Source organism: Pristiophorus japonicus, chromosome 6 (assembly GCF_044704955.1).
Source record: "Pristiophorus japonicus isolate sPriJap1 chromosome 6, sPriJap1.hap1, whole genome shotgun sequence".
In the NCBI taxonomy this organism is placed as follows: domain Eukaryota; kingdom Metazoa; phylum Chordata; class Chondrichthyes; family Pristiophoridae; genus Pristiophorus; species Pristiophorus japonicus.
This window is the reverse complement of record NC_091982.1, coordinates 26,143,638-26,167,479: the sequence shown is the minus strand read 5'-3', so window position 1 is coordinate 26,167,479 and position 23,842 is coordinate 26,143,638. Positions and strand designations below refer to the sequence as shown.

Genomic DNA, 23,842 nt, shown 5'->3' with positions numbered 1-23,842 from the left:
CATGATGTCAGACTGGATGGAGACTTGTAGCATGGTGAATGTGTTGTGGAAATGCAGTGAGGAAGAGCTTGTGGCTAAGAGAAGATATCTCTGTAAGGTGGGAGCTTTAATTTATATTTGAAGCTGTCAACTCAACAGATTCAATGATCACTAAACTCCCGCCTCAGCTGAACGGACGTGATCCCTGAGCAATGAGAACCCCATGGGCAAGCACTTAAAATCAAAAGGAGAGCTCAAATGTATTCTTAATGATCTCTAAACAAGGTCATAATGACCTGAATTGGGCCCCCCGCTGCTGCATGTCAGGTCTGCTCAGTGCTGATAGACCTGACATTGGAAAGGCACGAGGTGGATTGACAACAGGGTCCCGACCCAATGGGGAAAATAAACTCTTTCCCACCCGACACGCCACCTATCGCCCTGCAAAATCTCGGCCATAAACTCTTAATTGCAGTGAGAGAATAGCATACCAACAGAAAAACACTCTGGGATTGAAGAATAAATACATTTTATCCTGAAATAGCTGTATAGCCCATTCTAGAGCTGGATCATTATTTGCTTGCCCAGGGAGCTTAACTCCCTCTTTACTGAATTCCACTCTGCACATTTTCAAATAAACAGTGTTTGCCTATTGCAACTCGTCTGCTGACATAAATTCAACCTATATGAAGAAGGTAAAGGACTAGATTGCCTTGGTGTGAGAACTAGCATACTTTCTCATGGTTCAATATTCTACATTGCTATGAAGTAGGAAAATGCAATTTGTACTACTTATCAGAAGGTATTTGGATATTCTGCAGGAATAGACAAACTGAGTAATAGCTGCTATCCGACTGATGTACGCATTTAGATTCTTCCTTGCACCTGAACGTTTACCACACCAACCTACTCAACATTTTAATGCTGAAATATGATGGGCTCAATTTTCCCCAATGCTGTTTTTTGGCGTATTTCAAGAGTTACGACCATTCTTTTTGTCCCCGACTACTCCAAAAAAAGTAACCAATAAGTTCCCCCGTTCTAATTTTTGAAATTGGCGCCATGCAGCCTGATGTCTGCGCCGAAAAAGCAATGCCCGCCCGCCCCCCCCCTTTTGTGCATGCGTGGGGGAAAAAAAACGTTTTCTATGTGACTGCCATGGGCGCGCATACCCAATATACCTCCCGGTCTGCAATCGGTCATTTTTAAAGAGCCAGTTGTGTGAGAACTTTAATTCTCAGTGGAAAAATCGGAGCTGCAATACAAGATGCAACGTGGCTCAAGGACCAAGAATTTCTTACAGGATGAAGTGGAGGCATTCGTTACTGTAAACAATAGAACCAACTTGCAGAAGATCACTGTGCAATGGTGACCACCCTGAGGTCTGGAGGCCAGTGCAAAAAGAAGTGGCAGGACCGTGGTCAAGTAGTTAGTGTAATTAATATTTTCATTTATTCACTGGAATTGCAATTGTAAATGTGACCATCTGCATGTCCCACCCAGCAGAAAGACACCCTCGCTAAAGTTATATTTTCATCTTTGCAGAGTAAGTTGGCACACAACAAAAGAGAAAGAACTCGAACAGGAGGAGGCCCGGCAAATCTGCACCCACTGACACCCTCGGAAGACAGGGTCGCTGCTTTGATGGGTCCTGCTTGGAGAAAAGCAACCACCACTGCACAAGTTGGGCCCACACTCGAGGGAGAGGGTAAATCCTGCAAATTCAACATTCTGGCTTTGCTAAAAGTCTAGTACTGCGCGGGCTAGCCATGCTTCGGTTCATGGGGATGTCTCCCTCAGCTACGCTTCGTTTGATGCAACGTGCTATCATTCATCACGGTCCTTTAAATGAGCCTGTTGCCTGCGCTGTGTGAGCCTATTCATGCCACCCTGCCCCCTCCTCTGCTGCTAGCCATTTGTCTGTTCTGTTATATCTTGCAGACTTGATGCTAACCCTAACGAGGCTGAAGCTGATGCAGAAGATGCAGACGCAGACAAGCCTGAAGAGGAGAACATTTTCCAATCCCACCTTCCAGACCGAGAGCATGGTGAGGGGCAGGGGGAGGGGGGTGGATGAAGCCACCACTGTTGCACTCACTCTGGAGGAGGTGCTGGTGCCGCCCATTGAGGTGCCAGCCTCTTTCCCGAGTGGTATGAGTGTTGGGACATTTCATGGTTTCGCACAGTCCGAGCCTGCGGGTTCCAGTGGGGTGCAGCAAGCCACACCCATGGCCCATTATCCGAGGCTGCAGTTCCCCGAAGGATGCAACAGCCATACCCAGGGCCCCACTGTCCGAGGCTGCGGATCGCAGTGGGATGCAGCGAGCCACACCCAGGGTGAGGAGGGAAAGAAGAGCTCGACAGCGCTCTCCTGAGGGCAGGATCTAATAGATGCGGTTCAGATGATGGCAACGAGCGCGGAGAGCATTGACCTTATACGATCACTCCTGGACACCATCAGTGGGATGGGTGATGAGGTATCGGGACTGTCAGGAGAAGTAACAACACTCATGAGAAATGGGAACACTGTCCGGGCTTCATGAGGGAGGGAATGTCGCACGTAGCTCATACAGTGTCGGTGAACATGAGGAAGGGAATGTCGAAGGTAGTTGAGACACTGTCAGGGCACGAGGGAGGGAATGTCGGAGTTAGCTGCTGCAATAAGGGAACACGCACAGATCCCCCGGCCATTGACGGAATCAACTGCCACTCCAATCCCCAGACCAGCCTCTGAAGAGCCCCAAGCCAGGTCTTCCACATTAACGTCTGCCCAAGCCCCCCCATCAAGAAGTGCGCATTACCTGAGATGCTCGAAAGAATAAGCTTGGTACCAACCCGAGAAACACTGCGCCAACGGCTGCGGGCAGAGGTGAAGTCACCAAGACCAAGCGCAGCGGGCGGTCTTAGAATAAGGTGGAAGAGAGATGGGTGCAGCCTTTCTTTGCTGTTGTTGTTACTGTTCTCAAATTAAACATGTTTTGGAAGTGATGTAAATTTACAAGTTTAAAAGTTTGTAATTGATCTTGAAGTTTGTAAGTGATCTTAAAGTTTGTAAGTGATCTTAACTTAAATCTTTAAAGTTTGATACCAGAATATATTTATTAAAGTTAAGTTAAGTACAAACAAGTGTATGTTAAACTTTTGAATAAAATATATTTTAAATTATAACTGAATCATTCCATTATTCGTTCCATTATTAACACAACATTTTGAACTAAAGAAGAATCATTTCCATTATTTGTTCCATTGACACAACACAACGTTATGGAACAGGCCCAAACAGTAAACATGGTCCATGTGGAATAGTTGCTGCTGAGCCCTCAGGCAGCACAGTGTTCATGGATAAGCTGTTGGCACAAGGCTCGCGCAATCGTTAAAGGGGCACAACGGCCCGCCCTCCTCTGCCCTGAGATGGGTCTTCTACCAACAGCTGCTGCTGCCTCATGGTGGCTAAGTTATGCAGCATGCAGCACACAACAGTGAACTGACTGACAATCTCAGGGGAGTATTGCAAGTAGCCTCCGGAATGGTCCAGGCATCGGAAACGCTATTTCAAGATGCCAATGGTCCTCTCTATAATGCTGCGCATCGCAATGTGCGACATGTTATATTCCCGGTCAGCTTCCGTCCGGGCTACGAGTATGGCGTCATGAGCCAGGTGGCAAAGCTGTACCCTTTGTCTCCCAGTAGCCAGCTCTGCCCTTCTGGCTGCTGCTGAAACATGGCAGATATAGCGCTCTCGCATAGGATGAATGCATCATGGGTGCTCCCAGGGTATCTCGCATCAACTGACATGATGCGATGCATGTCATCACAGACGAGCTGCACATTCACGGAGTGGAAGCCTTTTCTGTTTCTGTACATCTTGGAATCCTCCAAAGGTGCTCGCAAAGCGATGTGGGTACAATCAATGCAGCCCCGTACCTTTGGGAAACCAGCAATCCTGGAGAAGCCCACAGCCCTGTCACGCATTGCCTAGACGGTCATGGGGAACTTTATGTAGTCATTCCTCCGGGCATAGAGTGCAGCAGTCACTTTCCGAATGCAGATATGTGTTGCCTGTTGAGAAATGGTGCACACATCCCCAGTTGTGGCCTGGAATAATCCAGATGCATAAAATGAAAGTGCAGCTGTAACCGTTACTTCAACTGACGCTTGACACTTCTTGGGTGCAGGTCTGCTTTTACTAACTCACAGATCTCGGTTACAACTTCTTTGCAAACACAGCTTTCTCACACAATCTGCATCACTCAGGTGCAGGTATGAACGCCTGTCTCGATCTACCCGATGTGGGCAAGGCCTCCTGCTCATCATCCTACGTGCTCTGAGGTTCCTCATGCGATGATGTCTCATCAATTGTCTCCTCTACAGCACCATCATGCAGAAGGCTTGCACGAGATATGGCATTGTCAATATTGCCCCCATAATTAAATTGTAGCTTTGCAAAAAGCTCAAAATTGCAGGATAAAAGATTTAAAGCTTCTTTCCTGTCTCTCTCCTCCCAAGATCGACTCCCTAGTATGGACAACACCATGGTTTGCGTTTGCGCAATAGTCTTGCTTAGTATGGAGACAAAAGTATCGTCGAGCAAGCAGAAGATTATTTGGAAGCAAGCATCAGCATCCACCACCCCTCCAATCCCTTCTTTTGAAGCTACTATATGTCTAAGGGTTCTCATCCCTTCAGTTCGGCTTCAACCCCCCCCCTCCCCGGGCTTCTTTTGAAGCCAAGTCCGGGCGAGTGCGCGATTCTGCCAGCCAACGCTCCGACCCTCAAGCCCAGTGAGGAGACGTTTGGTGGTGGTGTGGTACTTTGAAAAAACTCAATAGTTAAAGAATTGCATTCGACTTCCATTTTCTCCCTTTTGACTTTGAAAAAATTAAGCTTCATGATGCATATCTCTTGTCTTCTTGACTCCCTCCAAAACTTCGCATATAAACAATGGTGCCTTTCTGTGCCGATTTTTAATGTGCGCGGGTTTTTGTTAAGTGCCCAGAAGGTGATTTGGGAGTGGTCCGAGGATCCGCCGTCCTGGGAAAAATGTAAGTTGGCCAAACTTGCTTAAATGTGAAAAACTGGTGCAGACATGGATGTGCGAAGATTCTTCACAGCAGTCATGTCCACCTATGGCCCAAGCACCCAAGGCCCACTCCACTGCTGGCCAAGAACAGGGAGACACCCATCAAGGACACCGAGACAGCCAGGACCCGCTGGAAGGAGCACATCGAAGATCTCCTTAATCGCGACTCTGCCTTTGACACGAGTGTCCTCGACTCCATCCCGCAGCATGATACCCGCCACCATCTCAGCAAAACCCCAGCCCTGCATGAGGGAGAAAAGGCCATCCATCAGCTCAAGAACAGCAAGGCATTGGGAGTGGATGGAATCCTTGCTGAGGCACTAAAGTATGGCGAAGAGGCACTATTGGCACGGATGCATTGCCTCATCTCTCTCATCTGGAAGGAGGAGAGCATGCTGGGAGATCTCAGAGATGCAGTAATCATGACTATCTTTAAAAAAAGGGACAAGTCCAACTGTGGCACTGACAGAGGAATCTCCTGTTGTCAACCATTGGGAAAGTCATCGCTAGAATCCTCCTCAACCGTCTTCTCCATGTGGCTGAGGAGCTCCTCCCGGAGTCACAGTACGGATTCTGCCCACTACGGGGTACAACGGACATGATCGTTATGGCACAACAACTGCAAAGGAAATGCAGGGAACAGCACCAACCCTTGTACATGGCCATTTTTGACCTTACAAAGGCCTTTGACACTGTTAACCACGCGGGACTATGGAGCGTCCTCCCCTGTTTCGGCTGCCCCCAAAAGTTTGTCGCCATCCTCTGCCTGCTCCACGACGGCATGCAAGCCTTGGTTCTGACTAACGGATCCACCACAGACCCAATCAACGTCCGAACCGGGGTCAAGCAGGGCTACATCAGTGCGCCAACCCTCTTCTCGATCTTCCTCGCTGCAATGCTCCACCTCACACTCAACAAGCTCCCCGCTGGAGTGGAACTAAGCTACAGAACCAGTGAGAACCTGTTCAACCTTCGTTGCCTCCAGGCCAGATCCAAAACCATCCCATCCTCTGTCGTCGAATTACAGTACGTGGACGACGCTTGCGTGTCCGTACATTCAGATGCTGAACTCCAAGTCATCGTCAACATCTTCAGCAAGGCTTACAAAAGCATGGGCCCTCCATTAAACATCCATAAGACAAACGTCCTCCAGCAACCTGACCCCGCCGCACAGCACTGCCCCCCCCCCCATCATCAAGATCCACGGCACGGCCCTGGACGATGTGCACCACTTTCCATACCTCGGGAGCCGACTATCAACAAGGGCAGACATCAACGACGAGGTTCAACACCGCCTCCAATGTGCCAGCTCAGCCTTCGGCTGCCTGAGGAAGAGTGTGTTCCAAGATCAGGCCCTCAAATCTGGCACCAAGCTTATGGTCTACAGGGCTATCGTGATACCCACCCTCCTGTATGGCTTCGAGATGTGGACCATATACAGCGGACACTTCAAAATCACTGGAGAAATACCACCAACAATGCCTCCGCAAGATCCTGAAAATCCCCTGGGAGGACAGACGCACCAACGTCAGTGGTCTCGATCAGGCCAACATCACCAGCATCGAAGCACTGACCACACTTGACCAGCTCCGTTAAGCAGGCCACATTGTCTGCATGCCGGACACAAGACTCCCAAAGCAAGTGCAACATCCCCACCGACACCTGGGAGTCCCTGGCCAAAGATCACCCTAAGTGGAGGAAGAGCATCCCGGAGGGCGCTGAGCACCTCTAGTCTCATCGGCGAGAGCATGCAGAAAACAAGCACAGGCAACGGAAGGAGCGTGCGGCAAACCAGACTCCCCACCTACCCTTTCCTCCAACGCCTGTCTGTCCCAACTGCAACAGAGACGGTTATTCTCGTGTTGGACTGTTCAGTCACCTGAGAACTCACTTTTTGAGTGGAAGCAAGTCTTCCTCGATTTCGAGGGACTGCCAATGATGATGATGACGACCCCTATGACGCAAAAAAATACTAACCTAAAAATATCATACCTAACTGAGTTACACTGGCACAGAAACTTTGGGGAAACTTGGATATTTTAATTTACGGCAAAAAAAAGGACACAGACAACTGAGGAAAATTGAGCCCAATATGCTGACCACACAAATAAAAATTCAATAATGTGGTATTATTCTAACACATCAAGATTCTGAAAACAACTGTTCCTACTTGTATTTCTGGGATGGCTGGTCCTCTCTGTGGGCAAGATCCTGTAAATGTCGTCAGTGGCGAAGGAAGGACAATTGGATTCAGAGTAGCAAAGCTACTGACATCACAGAAAGGAGGATTAGTTTCTACTCTCTTCATGATGACTTTATCCACGACAACAAATCTGTTCCACGGCAACCAAAGAGTACTGTTTTCAGTAATGAAGGGAGCACGCTCAAAGACAAGTGTGACAGAGATTCCTCCAATTGCTACAAGATCAAAACTGGTATTAAAGAGAGAAAAAATTCAAAATAAGTAAATGTCCAGAAGAAACCAAATGTAAAATTGGATCAGACTTTGATCAGAATATGATCTAAGTATTGCAGTTGGCATAAATTTCACTTTAAGTGATTATTGAAGTCTAAATTAGCTTTGAAGTCATTAGAAGTTTGCCTTTGATGGTAACATTTACTCTGTGCGAAACACTATTCCACATCAAAAGTTTTAGATTTTTTTGCAGTTAGCTTATAATAATATAAGAATATCTGGAAAATCTGCTCAATTATCAATTGTACTTTCATTTGAGTAAGACATTTTGCTATTCCTGAGTTGTTCCTTGCTTCACTATGAGTACTGTACATTTTTATGAACAAATAAGTTTGGCAGTAACAAGAAAACAGATTTACAATTTACACTGACAGGTGTCCTCGCAGCACAGAAACTACTCTAGACATTTAGACAACTATAAAATGGCAGAATGATATTTTGTGTCTAATTCTAGCTCCAATGAATCTTACAAGTTGTCTTTCTGTCAGAGATCCTGTTAACAATTATCATAGAAATGGATACATGATGATGGTAAGGGACAATTTCTAAATATATTGTATACATTTTGCAGTTAAACACAAGATCACACAGATAGATTTCAGTATAAGATTGATCTTCTACAGAAGTGATTAAACAAATACACATTAGTACAAATTTCCTTGAAGCAGTTAACATTTATCCAACATTTCTAAGGATTCTGAGTAAAAAATACATTTACATCTATCGAACCATCAAGAAAACTTAATATTCAAAGAAGTGGGTCTAAAGCTATTGAACTTACTCTGTTTTGTACACTTTTCAAATGTTATTAACACTTAAAAAAATCTACTATATTATTTAAAACAATTAACTCTATTTATATATTTTAAGGTAGATCCCTCACCTCAATTACTAATGGAACAATTGTTAAAGTCTGTCAAGCATGGAACTTTATTAACATTATAATGTTGAACAGTTCACAAACTAAAATATATATCTCGGTCTTGTCAAACTTAAGTTGCTTCGCTTTTCAATTGATTGTTCCAGTTCTTCCCCTGTTCTTGATAGACTGAACGACTGACAATGTCACAGGCAGAGACTATGCTTTTTGGATTCTTTAATGTACTCATTAGAGCAAAGAGTGGAACAAGTCTTATGAAAAGAAGGGAACACTATCAATTTAAGATTTATTAAGAGGATAATTATTTGCCAGAAGTTCCAAAGTATCCTGCTTGCTTTGAGAGTTACTTAAAAAAAAGTTAAATCCAATGGTTGTCGACCACTCAAGCCTAATTACTTGTCAGATTGCAATTACATCAAGTGCAAATTGTAGGCAGACTGATTTCTGGATTTACCTCTCTTTTCATAGGGATGTACCTCCCCTCACACACAGCCTGACAGATTGGAAACTTAAAAAGTCTTAGAATTACAAACTTCATTAAGTTAAGCACAGTTGAGGGCAGCCATTTGGTTTATCCTTCTTTAGAAATCTCATATTCATTAATTTCATAGGCAGTCCCTCGAACAAGGATAACTTGCTTCTACAAGAGTTCACAGATGTTTCAATGAAGGACCCGATGTTCGAGTCCTGAGCTCCAATTGAGGGGGTGGAAGATGCCTGTGCGTGGATTTTTTTTAACGTGTGGTGACCATTGCACATCAGCCACCACACGGGCTCAACAGGCCTTTATCCAGTGGTTAGGGTTAACCAGGACGGTTGGAGACCCACTCTGCTGCAGGGACCTAGTGCGTACAAATATTGCAGTGTGGGCTGGCCCGTGCTGCCCCTGAGCCCTCGGCTCTTCTGGACCCCGTATCCTCATTCGCTGCACCTTTGCCCACAATGTTCCAGGGCCTGCCGTCCAGCTCTATTTATAGCCTGCGGTAGTGTTTTCACACAAGTCAAGTTCATAGATTTAGAAATCTATAGTCCTGCTGTCATATTGCCTGTCTATTGAAGATTCCAGAGTTTTTGCCACCATCATCATAACTAAAAGATTATTTCAGGTATTGATCACGGGGACAGGGGAAGATCTTGGCTCTTGCCATCTTATGGTATCACACTGTAGTCAACTTCAATTGAAAATGACATTAAAAAACATTATTCTTTATTCAAAAAAATCCCAAGGGTAAAGTAGCCGGTGCTTACTTTAGAACTCAGAATGTTATTAAATGTCATAGTCTGTAAATTTAGACAACAGACATTTTAAACATTTGAAATCTGTCAACAAGAGGGCACTATAGATTAAAGTGATATAATTAACTCATATTTGATTAAACACTTGCATCTTTCTATATTTCTCTTATTAGCATCTTACCACAGGATGATGAACACAATGTATAAAAGCCAACAGGAATCAATACTTTTATTTGCCATGAGACCAATGATTGCATTATCTATGATTCTTCCAGCTTCCCTGTTATAAATTCACATCATGTTTCCCCATTAATAAACACGACTCATTTTTGTGTCTCATTGATAGGCATCCTGTCTTTTGTTCATCGAGTGGCAAGATTGACTGAGGGAATAGAAAAAAGCATTGTGCTGCACCTGCCATCCTGACGACTGATGGTGTATCCATAATCAGCATGATGCAAAAAGCTGATGTTCACGCCAACCAGTGGGATTTCATCCATTGCCGCCACCTGTCCTCGAATGACACAAACTCGGCTGAAACGAGACAACATGCAGATAAACATGCAGAAAAAAACTGATCAAATAATTGCAATTAATTTATTCTGTATTCCTGATGGAAGAAAGCTGACCGGGCTTCACATCAACCATAATTCTGGATGTCTGCTCTCTCAGGTGGATGTAAAAGATCCCATGGCACTATTTCGACAAAGAGCAGGGGAGTTATCCCCGCTGTCCTGGCCAATATTTATCCCTCATCACAGAAACAGATGTGGTCATTGTCACCTTGCTGTTTGTGGGAGCTTGCTTGTGCGCAAATTGACTGCCACCTTTCCCACATTACAACAGCGACGACACATCAAAAAATACTTAATTGGCTGTAAAGCGCTTCGAGACATCCGGTGGTCATGGAAGGCGCTATATAAATGCAAGTCTTTCTTTCCTTTACATGTCATATCTGGATTACAGTTAAACAAAGATGAAGATTTCTCCACAATGGGAGTGCTTGCGAATGGTTCATTTCAATGTAATACTCTAATCAAATGAATGCTTGCGTAACATATGCATTTATCTTAACCAGCCTAGATGAGATTAGATTAACTATACTTAACTCTGTTAAGTATTTCCTTTTATAGGCTCTTATCTTGTCAGGAGCTCCTTGCTAATGGCATACAATTGTTGTTTCTAAACAGTCTGAAGCATCAGAAATAGTAATGAAGGTAGAAATTCACTGGGACCTTTGTAACAATTTAAAATGTGTAATTGTCATACAAATAGTTAGATATGGCAATAACACATTTAGAATTCTCCACAAAATAATTATTGCCTAGATTACTGCAGGCTCAAAAGTGCTGCCACCACCTGTATTTGTAAATGTATCCTCAAGGTACTGAGTTAGAGAGTTAATTAAAAGAGCTTTTTCTTTTTCAAGACTTCCTGTGAAATATTTAACACTTAAAAATGGATGGGTTGGGTTCAGAGGTTAAAATTTTAAAATCTCAAACCTGACTCCAACCGTCCTCTTCCTGCTTTAACAGACGCGGGACAAGGGACAGGCAGCCAACTCGCTCCCAGGGGGTGGATGTTGAAGAATATTTAATGTTTTAAATATTTTAATGAGGCCGGCAGCCTCTGATTTGATCTGCTTTGCAGGTTTTACAGTAGGCAGCCGCAGTGAGGCGGGGACAGCACTCCTTGTAGGCCAGGAGGAGCAGGAGTGCTTCACTCCTGGCCCGCTCTCCCACCCCATCAAACCTTACCCCCCCCCCCACCCCCGATACAGAAGCCCCTGGGTCGGGGATCATAGAATCATAGGGCTAGATTTTTCACTTTTATGCAGATCGCCCAAAAATGGGCGGTATTTACGGCGTGGGCGGTAAAAATGGGTTTTCAGATTGCCGGCTTGTCGCCCATTCTCAAAGTCCCTAGTCTCCATTTTAAAAATTGGGAGTTACCATGAGCGATCTGAAATGGGCGTTAGAGTTAAATCTCTCTGACCTTCTGCCGTAAAGTGTTGCCGTTCTTAGCAATAGATTGGCAACGTTCGTTTCCCGCAATTCAGGAGGTCAGGGGTCATCATTACATGCACAGAAGAGGAGACAGAAAGAGAGGGAGAGAGAGGGACTGAAGGCATGTGTGGGTGTGGTGTGTGCTTGTTTGGCAGTTGTGGGAGGCAAGAGGGAGATTCACCAGTAGCAAAAAGCCTATTTAGCACCCAGAACATAGTTGGCACCGAGTTTTTGTCCAACAAATAATATATAACATGGAAAGGATGGAGGAGGCCCTGGACCCGTTAGCCAGGAACACCAGTGGCCAAGGGCTCCCAGTGGTCCCGGAGCGCAGCACTGCATCCCAAGGTGCCGTACCCCCATTGCCAACCACACATGAAAGCCAGGAGCAACATCTTGCTTTTGGCTCGGAGCACATTCCCACCTTGGGACCATCCTCTCCCGTATCCATCCAAGCAGCGGTTCAGCCATCATCACCCCCCAATGAAGCAGCGCCTGAGGACTTCCTTGGCCAGGCGGCTTGGAATCAGGAGGGGAAGGGAAAGGGGTAGAGGTGGGGATGAGAAGCCAGGGGGTGGGGGGGGGGAGGGAGGGAGTGGGGGGGGGGGGGAAGGGTTGGTTTTTACAGATATACTTGTGATTTCAGAGAAATGTTCGGTTTAAATATTTTTTATTTAACATAACCTTGATGCACATTGGCTCAGATAGCTGCACCGTTACACACTGGTGATTCCTTAACATCAAAGAGTATAATTACACTTAACTTCAATCAATTTAACCTTTAACTGTCACCAAGGTGATGCCCATCATTGATGTATGAGCTGCACATCCACCAGTGTGTCAGCCTTGTAAATAACACCAACGTTCTTTCAGGCAAAGCGCTCATTTATGAGCTCCTGGTGTAAGAGCCTTGTAGATATGATGCCATCACAGGCCCTTTCATGCGGTCAACAGGAGGGTGGGGGCATGGCTTTAGCATCAGCCTGATTGTCTGGCCCGAGGTCAGCGTCCACCTCCTCGTCCTCCTCTTCCTCTCCTGAGGTGGACCGTCACACCCTCCTGGCAATTCTTGTCCCTTCCTGATAGCCAAGTTGTGCAGCATGGAGCACACCACCACGAATTGAGCTACCTGCTCAGCGTAGTATTGGAGCTCACCTTCTGAGTGGTCCAGGCATCTAAAGCACTGCTTAAGCACTCCAATGGTTTTCTCCACAATATTGCAAGTGGCTCTGTGGCTCTTGTTGTATTATTTCTCGGCTTCGGTGTGAGTGTCACGCAGGGGGGGTCATCAGCCAGGTGGTGAGGCTGTATACTTTGTCACCAACCATCCAGCTTTGACCTTGTGGCTGATTGTTAAACAAGTCAGATACAGTGCTCTCACGCAGGATGTGAGCATCATGGATGCTGCCTGGAAATTGAGCTTTCACCGCCAGTATAATTTGCTGGTGGTCAACAACCAGTTGGACATTCAGGAAGTGGAATCCCTTGTGGTTCCTGAAAACCTCAGCATCCTGAAAAGGTGCCCGCATCGCGATGTGCATACAATCTATTGCTCCCTGCACCTTGGGAAAGTTAGCAATTCGGTAGAATCCTAGAGCCCTCTCAGTCTGAGCCTCCCTGGTCATAGGGAAGCTGATCAAGACCCTCCTGCTTGCGTACAGGGCTTCAGTGACTGGTCTAATGCAGCAATGTGTGGCATGCTGAGACATACCATAAATGTTGCCAGCTGAGGCCTGAAACGAACCCGACACGTAGAATGACAGTGCCGCGGTGACTTTGACCTCGACGGACAGTGCAGTACTGATGGTGCCGGCAGGCTGCAGATCTTCCCTTATGAGCTGGCATACCTCACTGATAACCTCTTTGTGGAAGCGCAGTCTCTGAAGGCAGGTAGTGTTGGGCAAGTTGAGGTAAGACTGCTTCTCCCTGTACTTGCGGGGGGTGTAATGTCTGGTCCAGCTCATCAGTCTGTCATGTCTTACATTGGCACATGATGCTATCGAGTGTACCTTCTGTCATCTCGAGTCTGCAGCATGCAAGTGGTCATCAGGAGAGGGTGAGGAAAGACAGGCCCCATTCCAATAGCTCTCTGTTTCCCACCGATTGGTCAAAGAACGAATGTTCCGATGAAGACACCTATTAAATTCCAAACGTCCGCAGTATAATAAATATTTTTGTTCAGATGTTCACATCACCTCCAAAGACCTCCAGAGTGCATCTGAACTCCCCTGAGTTGAAGCAGAGCAGCCTTTTAAATGATGCCACATGTGATTTAGAACATGGCATCCATACCGCTGTGCGTAGTTCTGGTGAGTTCCACTTTTCCCCGGCATTTTTTGGGGCAAGTTATATTGTGGGAGAGATGTGTGCGAGGTGGTGAAAGTGAAGCTGGCTGATTTCCTGGGCATTAGTTTCGGCAAGTGTGATCTTTATGCCAAAATAAAGTGGGTGGTCGGTATCATTGAATCGAGGCGTTAATTACGTACGGAAAGTAACGCTGGGCAATATTATGGGCGTTGGTCTCGTCCATTCTAATGATTCCACCCAAAAAAAGTGGGCGGATGGTATTATTTTTTCCCGGCGTTACATACATGGGGAAAGTAAACCTCAGCGATAAGTGTCTGAAAAATAGACGTCAGTTTCCATTTTGTGGCTAAATGGGTGATATCTGGACGTTATACATCATTTCAGCAGTAAAGTGAATGTTAAGTGGGCATTATGCATGCAAAAAATGTGTAAAATCTAGCCCACAAAATCATAGAAGTTTATATCAGCGAAGGAAGCTATTTCAGCCCATTGTATCCGAGCAGGCTATCCAGCCTAATCCCACTTTCCAGCTCTAGGTCTGTAACCCTGAAGGTTACGGCACTTCAGGTGCACATCCAAGTACTTTCTAAATGTGGTGAGGGTTTCTGTCTCTATCACCCTCTCAGGCAGTGAATTTGAAACCCCTGCAATCCTCTGTGTGAAAGAATTTCCCCTCAAATCCCCTCTAAACCTTCTACCAATTGCTTTAAATTTATGCCCCCTGGTTGTTGACCCCTCTGCTACGGGAAATATGCCCTTTATATCCACTATCTCTTGGCCCCTTATAATTTTATACACCTCAAATGAGGTCCCCCATCAGCCTCCTCTGTTCCAAGGAAAACTAACTCGGCCCGCCCAATCTGTCCTCATAGCTAAGATTCTCCAATCCCGGCAACATCCTCATAATCGCCTCTGTATCCTCTCCAGTGCAATCACGTCCTTCCTGTAATGCGGTGACCAGAACTGCACACACTACTCCAGTTGTGGCCTTACTAGTGTTTTATACAGTTCAAGCATAACCCACCTGCTCTTATATTCTATGCCTCGGCTAATAAAGGTAAGCATTCCATATGCATTCTTAACAACCTTGTCCACCTGGCCTGCTACCTTCAGGGATCTGTGGACATGCATTCTCAGGTCCCTTTATTCCTCTACACTTCTCAATATCCCACCATTTAATGTGCATTCCCTTTTCTTGTTAGCCCTCCCCAAATGCATTAACTCACCCTTCTCGGGATTAAATTTCATTTGCCACTGTTCTGCCCACCTGACCAGTTGATTGATATCTTCCTGCAGTCCGCAGCTTTCTTCTTCATTATCAACCGCACAGCCTATTTTTGTATCATCTGCAAAGTTCTTAATCATACCCCCTATACTCAAGTCTGGATCATTGATGTATACCACAAAAAGCAAGGGACCTAGTACCGAACCCTGCGGAACCCCACTGGAAACATCCATCCAGTCACAAAAATACCCATCAACCATTACCCTTTGCTTCCTGCCTCTGAGCCAATTTTGGATCCAACTTGCCACTTTGCCCTGGATCTCATGGGCTTTTACTTTCGTGACCAGTCTTATCGAAAGCTTTGCTAAAATCCATATTCACTACATCATTCGCACTGCCCTCATCAACCATCCTGGTTACCTCCTCGAAAAATTCAATCAAGTTAATCAGGCACGATCTTCCCTTAACAAAAATCCATGCTGACTGTCCCTGATTAATCGGTGTCTTTCTAAATGTCGATTTATCCTGTCCTTCAGGATTTTTTCCAATAATTTTCCCACAACCGAGGTTAGACTGACTCACCTGTAATTACTCAGTCTATCCCTTTCTCCCTGCTTAAACAAAGGTACCACATTAGCAGTCCTCCAGTCCTCTGGCACCACGCTTGAAGCCAGAGAGGATTGAAAAATTATGGTCAAAGCCTCTGCTATTTCCTCTTTTGCTTTGTTAAACAGTCTGGGATACATTTCATCCGGGCCTGGGGATGTATCCACTTTCAAAGCTGCTAAAAACCTTAATACCTCCTCTCTTACTATGTTTATTTCATCTAATATTTCATACTCCTCCTCCTCGATAGCAGTGTCTGCATCATCCCTCTCTTTTGTGAACACAAACGCAGTGTATTCATTAATATCCACATCTTCCGCCTCCACACACAGATTACCCTCATGGTCTCTAATAGGCCCTACCCTTTCTTCAGTTATCCTCTTGCTCTTAATATATTTATAAAACATCTTTGGGTTTTCCTTGATTTTACTTGCCAAGAATTTTTCATGCTCTCTCTTTGCTTTCCTAATATCCCTTTTGATCTCACCCCTGGTCTTTCTATACTCCTCCAGAGATTCTGCAGTATTTAGCCCTCAGTATCTGTCATAAGCCTCCCTTTTATTCTTTATCCTACCCTGTATGTCCCGAGACATCCAGGGGACTCAAGATTTATTAGTCTCACCCTTTTTCTTTAAGGCTACAAATTTGGCCTGAACCCTGCAGATCTCCTCCTTGAATGTCTGCCACTCCTCGGACACTGATTTACCTTCAAGTAGCTGTTTCCGTAAATCACTTCTCAGCTTAGCAAAGTTGGCTTTTCCCCAATTTAGAACTTTTATCCCTGGTCCTTGTCCTTTTCCATAACTACCTATTTTCTATGTTTCTATAGATGTAGTCCTTACTACTAGGGGGATCAAGGGGTATGGCAAGAAAGCAGGAATGGGGTACTGAAGTTGCATGTTCAACCATGAACTCATTGAATGGCGGTGCAGGCTCGAAAGGCCGAATGGCCTACTCCTGCACCTATTTTCTATGTTTCTATGTTACCTTAAATCTAATTGAATTTGAGTCACTAGCACCTAAATACTCTCCCACTGATACCCCTTCCACCTGCCCAGCTTCATTCCCGAAAACTAAATCTAGAACCACTCCCTCCCATGTTGGCTTGCTACATGTTGGCTAAAAAAGTTCTCTTGAATGCATACCCTCTCCAGGATCAAATATGCCCCCCCCAGGGTTGAAGATTGGACTACCCCCCCTCCCTGGATTGGGGATCGGACCCCGACTGGGATCGGACATCCCACTCCCCCCGCCTGGGGTCGTGGATCTGACCTACCTGGTCCAGCAGCCTGCTCAGAATCCTCCCCGCTGACTGCAAGCCTAGACTGTCAATCAGGCTAAACTTGGGTCAGGGAACTAGTCAAGGACAAAAGACGCACGCTGTAGACTTGAAAACTCCAACATTATGCAGTGAAACCCAGACCTCTGGGATTCCCATCAGAAACACTGCCTCCACCCCCACCACCCGCCCCCCCGCCTACCTCACCTGCCCGTGTTAATATCCAGGCTGTAGTGTTCATCAACATGAGGAAGTTTATGTTGAAGAATGGATCATTTTCTGTTTCAAAACACCACCAGTGTCAGTATCAAGCAATCGTAGGTCAGGTATGGCACGATTAGATGCAAAGTAAAGTTGACTCTACGCTGTCCAAAAAATGTCCCTCAGCTTCAAAGTTCACCTTAGAAGAGTAGTCTCTACTACACCAGTGTGACATTTTCTTCCATTCAGGGAAACACAGGTTGAGCGAAGCAGAGATGTTCAAATGCAGTGGATCACAGTTATTGACAATTTGAGTGAAATAGATAATGAAAAACTCAGACAAACAGAAGAGTTGAGAGAGATTGGGAAAGAACAGAATCATGACTCTTATTTGTGTTTTGCTTTCTTCCTGTTACCAATTTATTCAGCCAAGTGGATACATCTTCGACCCTCATAACATAAGAACATAAGAATTAGGAACAGGAGTAGGCCATCTAGCCCCTCGAGCCTGCTCCGCCATTCAACAAAATCATGGCTGATCTGGCCAGGGACTCAGCTCCACTTACCCGCCTGTTCCCCGTAACCCTTAATTCCCTTATTGGTTAAAAATCTATCTATCTGTAATTTGAATACATTCAATGAGCTAGCCTCAACTGCTTCCTTGGGCAGAGAATTCCACAGATTCACAACCCTCTGGGAGAAGAAATTCCTTCTCAACTCAGTTTTAAATTGGCTCCCCCGTATTTTGAGGCTGTGCCCCCTAGTTCTAGTCTCCCCGACCAGTGAAAACAACCTCTCTGCCTCTATCTTGTCTATCCCTTTCATTATTTTAAATGTTTCTGTAAGATCACCCCTCATCCTTCTGAACTCCAACGAGTAAAGATTCAGACTTATAACTACGAAACACGGGGTCAAGAGCTACACTCACCCCACAATGAGCATTGAGGAGTGCGTGCGGGCGATGGCTGGGGTAGTCGGCCCCTCGGCCATTGTCGCAGCCTCCAAGATGTCTGGGAAGGCCGTGTTCTTCCTGGGGTCGGAGCGGGCAGTGTCCCTGGCCATTGAAAAGGGGCTCACGGTGGGCGGGGCGTTCCTGCCGGTGGACCCTCTCGAGGCCACCGCGCAGAGGGTCATTCTATCAAACGTCCCGCCCTTTGTTCCCGCTGAGCTCCTCCTCCCTCACCTACACCAACTGGGGGAGGTAAGGTCGGGGATCAACCCCATACCGCTCGACCTCAGGGAGAACAGCCTGCGCCATGTGTTCTCCTTCCGCCGCCAGCTCTTTGTCTGGCTGGCGCGGGAAGAGACGACAGAGGGCAATTTTAATGTGGTGCACGAGGGGACTGCCTACCGTGTCTTCTGGACGTCGGACGGCGTGCGGTGCCATGCCTGTAGGGAGGTGGGGCACGTTCGCAAGAACTGCCCCGCCTCCAAAGCCGCCAAACCACCGAGGGCGGACAAGGCTGGCGCCGCCGCCACCCCTCCCCCTAGTAGCGTCCGCGTGCCGGGAGCTGTGGGTGCGCGGGCATCGTCGGAGGCCTTTGTTTTCACGGCCTCAGGCGGGGGGGAGGGAGAGCGTCCGGCCGGAAAGAAGGCGCAGAAGAAGGCGAAACACCGAGAGGCGGGTCCCCTTAGTGCGCCAGACAAGCTGTTCACCGCGCTCGGCCCAACCCCGTCACCGGCGAGCGCGGGGTGCCCTGAGCCCGTGCCCGAGCCCTTGACTAATACCGCAGAGGGGTTCGGGCGCGGGCAAGATAAGAAAAAGGGGGGAGTGGAGCGGGAGGCCTCGGCAGACACGGGTGTCTCCCTGTCTCCGTGCCCCCCCAGGAAAAAAAGGAGGCGCCGCTCCAATGAGGCGGGGGGGGGAACAACATCCCTCCGCGGAGGAGTCGGTGCCCGCCGCGTGTCCCGCGTCCCCCACCGGCGCCCCCAAACTGCGCCGTAGGCACGAGGAATCTGTCCCCGGGGAGGGTGAGGCAGTCGAGGCTGCCCAGCCGCTGCCTCCTGGGGATGGCGTGAAAGATCTGCCTGTCGTGGGGGGCTTGGGGCCAGCGGAAGAATGCATAGCCGCCGGGTCGAGCGTCCCGGGGACTGAGGCGGGCGGGGCCGAAAAGGCCGAACCTGAGCCCGCCCAGCCAATATCCAACTTCCCCCGGGATTTGCTCGACTCGGCAGAAATACAAAGTATTAACACTTTTAATGAATCTGTACACGATGGGCCGGGGGGTGGCGGCGGGGAGGGGGAGGAACACCCACCCTCGCCCCCTACTTTGGAGCTGGAGCGCTTGGAGGGCCTGGGGATTTTCTATGGGCGGGTCTCTCCTTGTTCCCCGGTTCCTGGGGCGGAGGAGGAACCCCTTCCGCTGTCGCTTCCCGACCTAGCACCAATTCTAAAAGAGCCCAGTGGGGACTCCTCTGCCGACGATCCTGGTGGGATCGGGGCAGAGCCAGGGCCGGATGGAGCGGCCAGGCCGTTTGCCGTACCTCGTGCGGTCGACGGGCCGGCTGCTAGCGGCGACCTCCCGGAGGAGGACGGGGACTCGGTGGAGGACACGGGTGAAGATCTCGAGTCCATCGCCAGTGAGGCGGTGGATCTCCTCGTGCCCGCTGCTGAGTCCCCCCTCATTCCCGTAGAGGATCTCCGGGACTTTTTGGTCGAGAGCCAGGGTCGCCGCAACCGAGCCCATCTGGCCCGGGAAAGATGGTCCGAGCCGGGGCTGCTCATCGCTTCCGTCCGCGCCGCCGCTAAAACCATGGCCGCGGGCGGGCCCTTATCAAAGGCGCAAGGCCTTGAGCTACGCCGGCTCAAAAAGTTCCTCGCTGGGCTGCTGAAGGAGTGGAGGTCAACAAAAGACTCCGCTCCCTCCCCCACAATAGGTTAAGGTAGAGGTTGCACTATGCTTTTGCCATGAAGATAACCATAGCCAGCCTCAACATCAACGGCGGCAGAGGGGCACGTCGTAGATTTGACAATTTTTCGCTCCTGCGGGAGGGGAAATATGCGGTGTGCTTCCTGCAAGAAACCCACACCGTTCCGGGAGACGAAGCCACGTGGCTCCTGGAATGGCAAGGAGAGGTCCGCATGAGCCACCTCACCGCCACTTCTAGTGGGGTGGCCATCTTGCTGGATCCGCATTTTCAGCCGGAGATCTTGGGGGTCGAGGAGCCCGTGCCAGGCCGCTTGCTGCACGTAACGGTTCACCTGGGGGACGTGCCGCTCCATCTCGTGAACGTGTACGCCCCTCAGCCCGGCCCGCAGCAGGCGCGCTTCTTCGAAGAAGTGTCCGCTCTTTTTGGCTCCGTCGACGTCGGCGACTGCATTGTCCTCGGGGGGGATTTGAACTGCACCCTCGAGGCGAGGGACCACTCCGGTGCCCCGCAGAGCATGACGGCGATGGAGAAGTTGAGGGACCTGGTCGGGTCCTTCGACTTGGTGGACGTCTGGCGAAATCTCCACCCTGACTCCAGCGCCTTTACTTGGGTGAGGCCTGGAGTAGGATGGTCCAGAGTCGACCGCCTTTACGTGTCTCGGGCGTACGTTTCCTGCGTCCCGGCGGCCTCCATGCGGCCGTTGCCGTGTTCGGACCACCACCTGGTGTGGGCGGAGCTCGCTTCGCTCCGCGCGAGGACGGGGTCCGCGTACTGGCACTTTAACAACCGGCTGCTGGAGGACGCGCGGTTCCAGGACTCGTTCCGTCGATTCTGGGCCGACTGAAGAAGGAAGCAGGGGGGCTTCCCCTCCTTGAGGCTATGGTGGGACGTGGGCAAGGCTCACGTCCGCGTCTTCTGTCAAGAGTACGCGAGGGGGTCGACCAAGAGGCGGGCGGCCGGAGTCGGGCGCCGAGAAAAAGAGGTGCTCGACCTGGAATCCCGTCTCGGTCAAGTCGTCGAGGACCCGGCCCTGCGGACGGTGTACGAAGCGAAGAAGGCCGCGCTGAAGGACCTGCAGCTCGTCGGGTCCCGAGGCGCATTCGTGAGGTTGCGGATCCGGTTCCTGCGGGATCTGGACCGCGGCTCCCCCTTCTTCTACTCGCTGGAAAAAAGGCAGAGTGTCCGTAAGCAGCTCTTGACGCTGCTGGCCGACGACGGCTCTCTCGTCTCGGATCCGGAGGGCGTCAACAACAGGGCCCGTGAATATTACAGGGCTCTGTTCTCTCCGGATCCGTCCAGCGAGGAAGCGCGTAGAGTTTTGTGGGAGGACCTGCCGAAAGTCAGCCCGGAGGGCGGTGAAAATTTGGAAGCTCCGCTAAGCCTGGCAGAGCTGACCGGTGCCTTCGACCGGCTCTCGAGGGGAAAATCCCCGGGGCTGGACGGGCTGACCGTGGAGTTCCACAGGGCGTTCTGGGACGTCCTGGGGAGCGACTACGCGCGGGTCCTGGGAGAAAGTCTGGCGACCGGGGAGATGCCCCTCTCTTGGCGCAGGGCAGTCATCGTCCTGCTGCCTAAGAAGGGCGATCTCCGTCTCCTTAAGAACTGGCGCCCGGTCTCCCTCCTCAGCACGGACTACAAAATCTTCGCCAGGGCGATGTCTGCTCGCCTTGGCACCGTGCTGGACCACATGATCCACCCCGACCAGTCCTACACGGTCCCGGGCCGGACAATCCACGATAACATCCATCTGGTCCGGGACCTCATCCATCATTCCCAGGAGGCTGGTCTGTCGGTCGCCTTCCTATCTCTCGACCAAGAGAAGGCGTTCGACAGGGTGGATCACGACTATCTGCTCGGAACTCTGCGCGCTTTCGGGTTCGGGACGCATTTCGTCGCCCGGATCCGACTTTTGTACGCCGCCGCGGAGTGTTTGATTAAGGTTAACGGGTCCTTGACGGCGCCCCTTCGCTTTAGGAGAGGGGTGCGCCAGGAATGCCCCATGTCCGGCCAGTTATATGCCATCTGCGTGGAGTCTTTCCTGCGCCTCCTGCGGACGAGGTTGACGGGACTGGCTCTGCAAGGGCCGGGCGAGGAGGTCGTCCTCTCGGCTTACGCCGATGACGTGCTCCTCGCGGTAGAGGATCCCGCTGACCTGCGGAGGATGCGTGAGTGCCAGGAGATTTACTCGGCCGCATCCTCTGCCAGATTCAACTGGGAAAAATGTTCCGGACTCCTGGTGGGTCAGTGGCGGGTGGACTCCCTGCCGGAGGAGCTCAGGCCTTTTGCCTGGAGCACGACCCATCTCCTCTATCTGGGAGTCTACCTCAGCCCCGACAAGGAAGCCTGGCCGGCGAACTGGCAGGAGCTGGAGGCCAAGGTCGCCGCTCGCCTAGGGCGCTGGACAGGACTGCTCCGAGTGCTGTCCTACAGGGGTCGAGCGCTAGTCATAAACCAGCTGGTGGCCGCAATGTTGTGGTACCGGCTGGTCACTTTGACCCCTCCCCCTGCGTTTGTCGCCAAGATACAGAAGAAGCTGGTGGACTTCTTCTGGAACAACAGGAAGCACTGGGTCTTTGCCGCGGTCTTGAGTCTCCCGCTTGAGGAAGACGGTCAGTCGTTGGTGTGCGTCAGCGCCCAGCTCGCGACTTTCCGTCTTCAGACCCTGCAGAGATACCTTTACGTCGAGCCCCCTCCTAGGTGGTGTGCTCTGGCGACGTATTTCTTCCGCCAGCAGCGCGACCTCAATTACGACACGCAGCTCCTGTTTGTGAAATTGGGGGGTGTCAGGACCGCCCTCCAGGAGCTGCCTGTCTTTTACAAGGAACTCATCAGGGTCTGGAACAAAGTCTCCACCAAGCGCAGCTCTCCGCCGGCTGGAGTGGTGGCTGTCCTGCAGGAACCGCTGCTTGGGAATCCGTACCTCCACGACCGAGGTTTTATGTGGCGGTCGGAAGAGAGGGCTGTGGCTGGTGAGGTGACCAGGATCAGGGACCTGCTCGATGGCGGACGAGCGGGCTGGATGGTGCCAGGCACGCTGGCACGGCGCCTAAATTCTGCCAACGTCCGCCACGCGGCCGAAGCCATCGAGTCGCTAAAAACAGCTTTGGGCCCTGACTCTGTTAGGTGCATCGAGGAGGCTCAAGCACGTGGGGAGATCCCGTCCGAACTGACCCCCGTCCGGACGGAATTACTCATCGGCGCCAAACCCCGGAACCTCCCTCGGGAGCCGGCGCCTCACAACTTGAGCCGCCTCGAGGAAATCCCCTCCGTGCCTTTCAGTTTCGCGCGGAGGGATTTCCTGTACGGGCTGTTCCTGCACACTCTCAACTTTGCCATCCTCGCCGGCCGTCCGGACACGCCATGGCGTACCATCTTGCCGTCCGGAGGAGGCGGGGGTCCCTGGTGGAGGGCACTCTATGCGGGAGTCCTCCCATTATTCATCAGGGACTTGGCCTGGAGGGTGGTGCATGGAGCAGTGCCGTGCAACAAATTTTTAAGCCGGTTCACGGACTCCCAGGCCGCCTGCAATTTCTGCGGTCTGGAAGAGTCCATGTTTTTATGGAATGCACGAGGTTGCAGCCCCTGTTTTATTATTTAAAGGGGCTGCTCCTGAAATTCTGGCTGCACTTCAGTCCCACTCTCTTGATCTTTGGGCACCCTGTGCGGAGGGGAGCGGGTAGGTCCGAGGGCCTCCTC

General features: G+C 49.6%; 1 protein-coding gene across 3 annotated transcripts in view; it reads right to left on the bottom strand.

The window, feature by feature from the left end:
* tenm1 (teneurin transmembrane protein 1) overlaps nt 1–23,842 on the bottom strand; it is a 1,011,052-nt gene that overhangs the window by 158,779 nt on the left and 828,431 nt on the right. For all 3 annotated transcript variants that reach the window (XM_070882702.1, XM_070882701.1, XM_070882703.1), the window contains 2 exons: nt 10,066–10,185; nt 7,230–7,491 (listed from right to left, as the gene is read on the bottom strand). In XM_070882702.1, the coding sequence (XP_070738803.1) occupies nt 7,230–7,491; nt 10,066–10,185 (382 nt within the window). The remainder of the gene's footprint in view (nt 1–7,229; nt 7,492–10,065; nt 10,186–23,842) is intronic.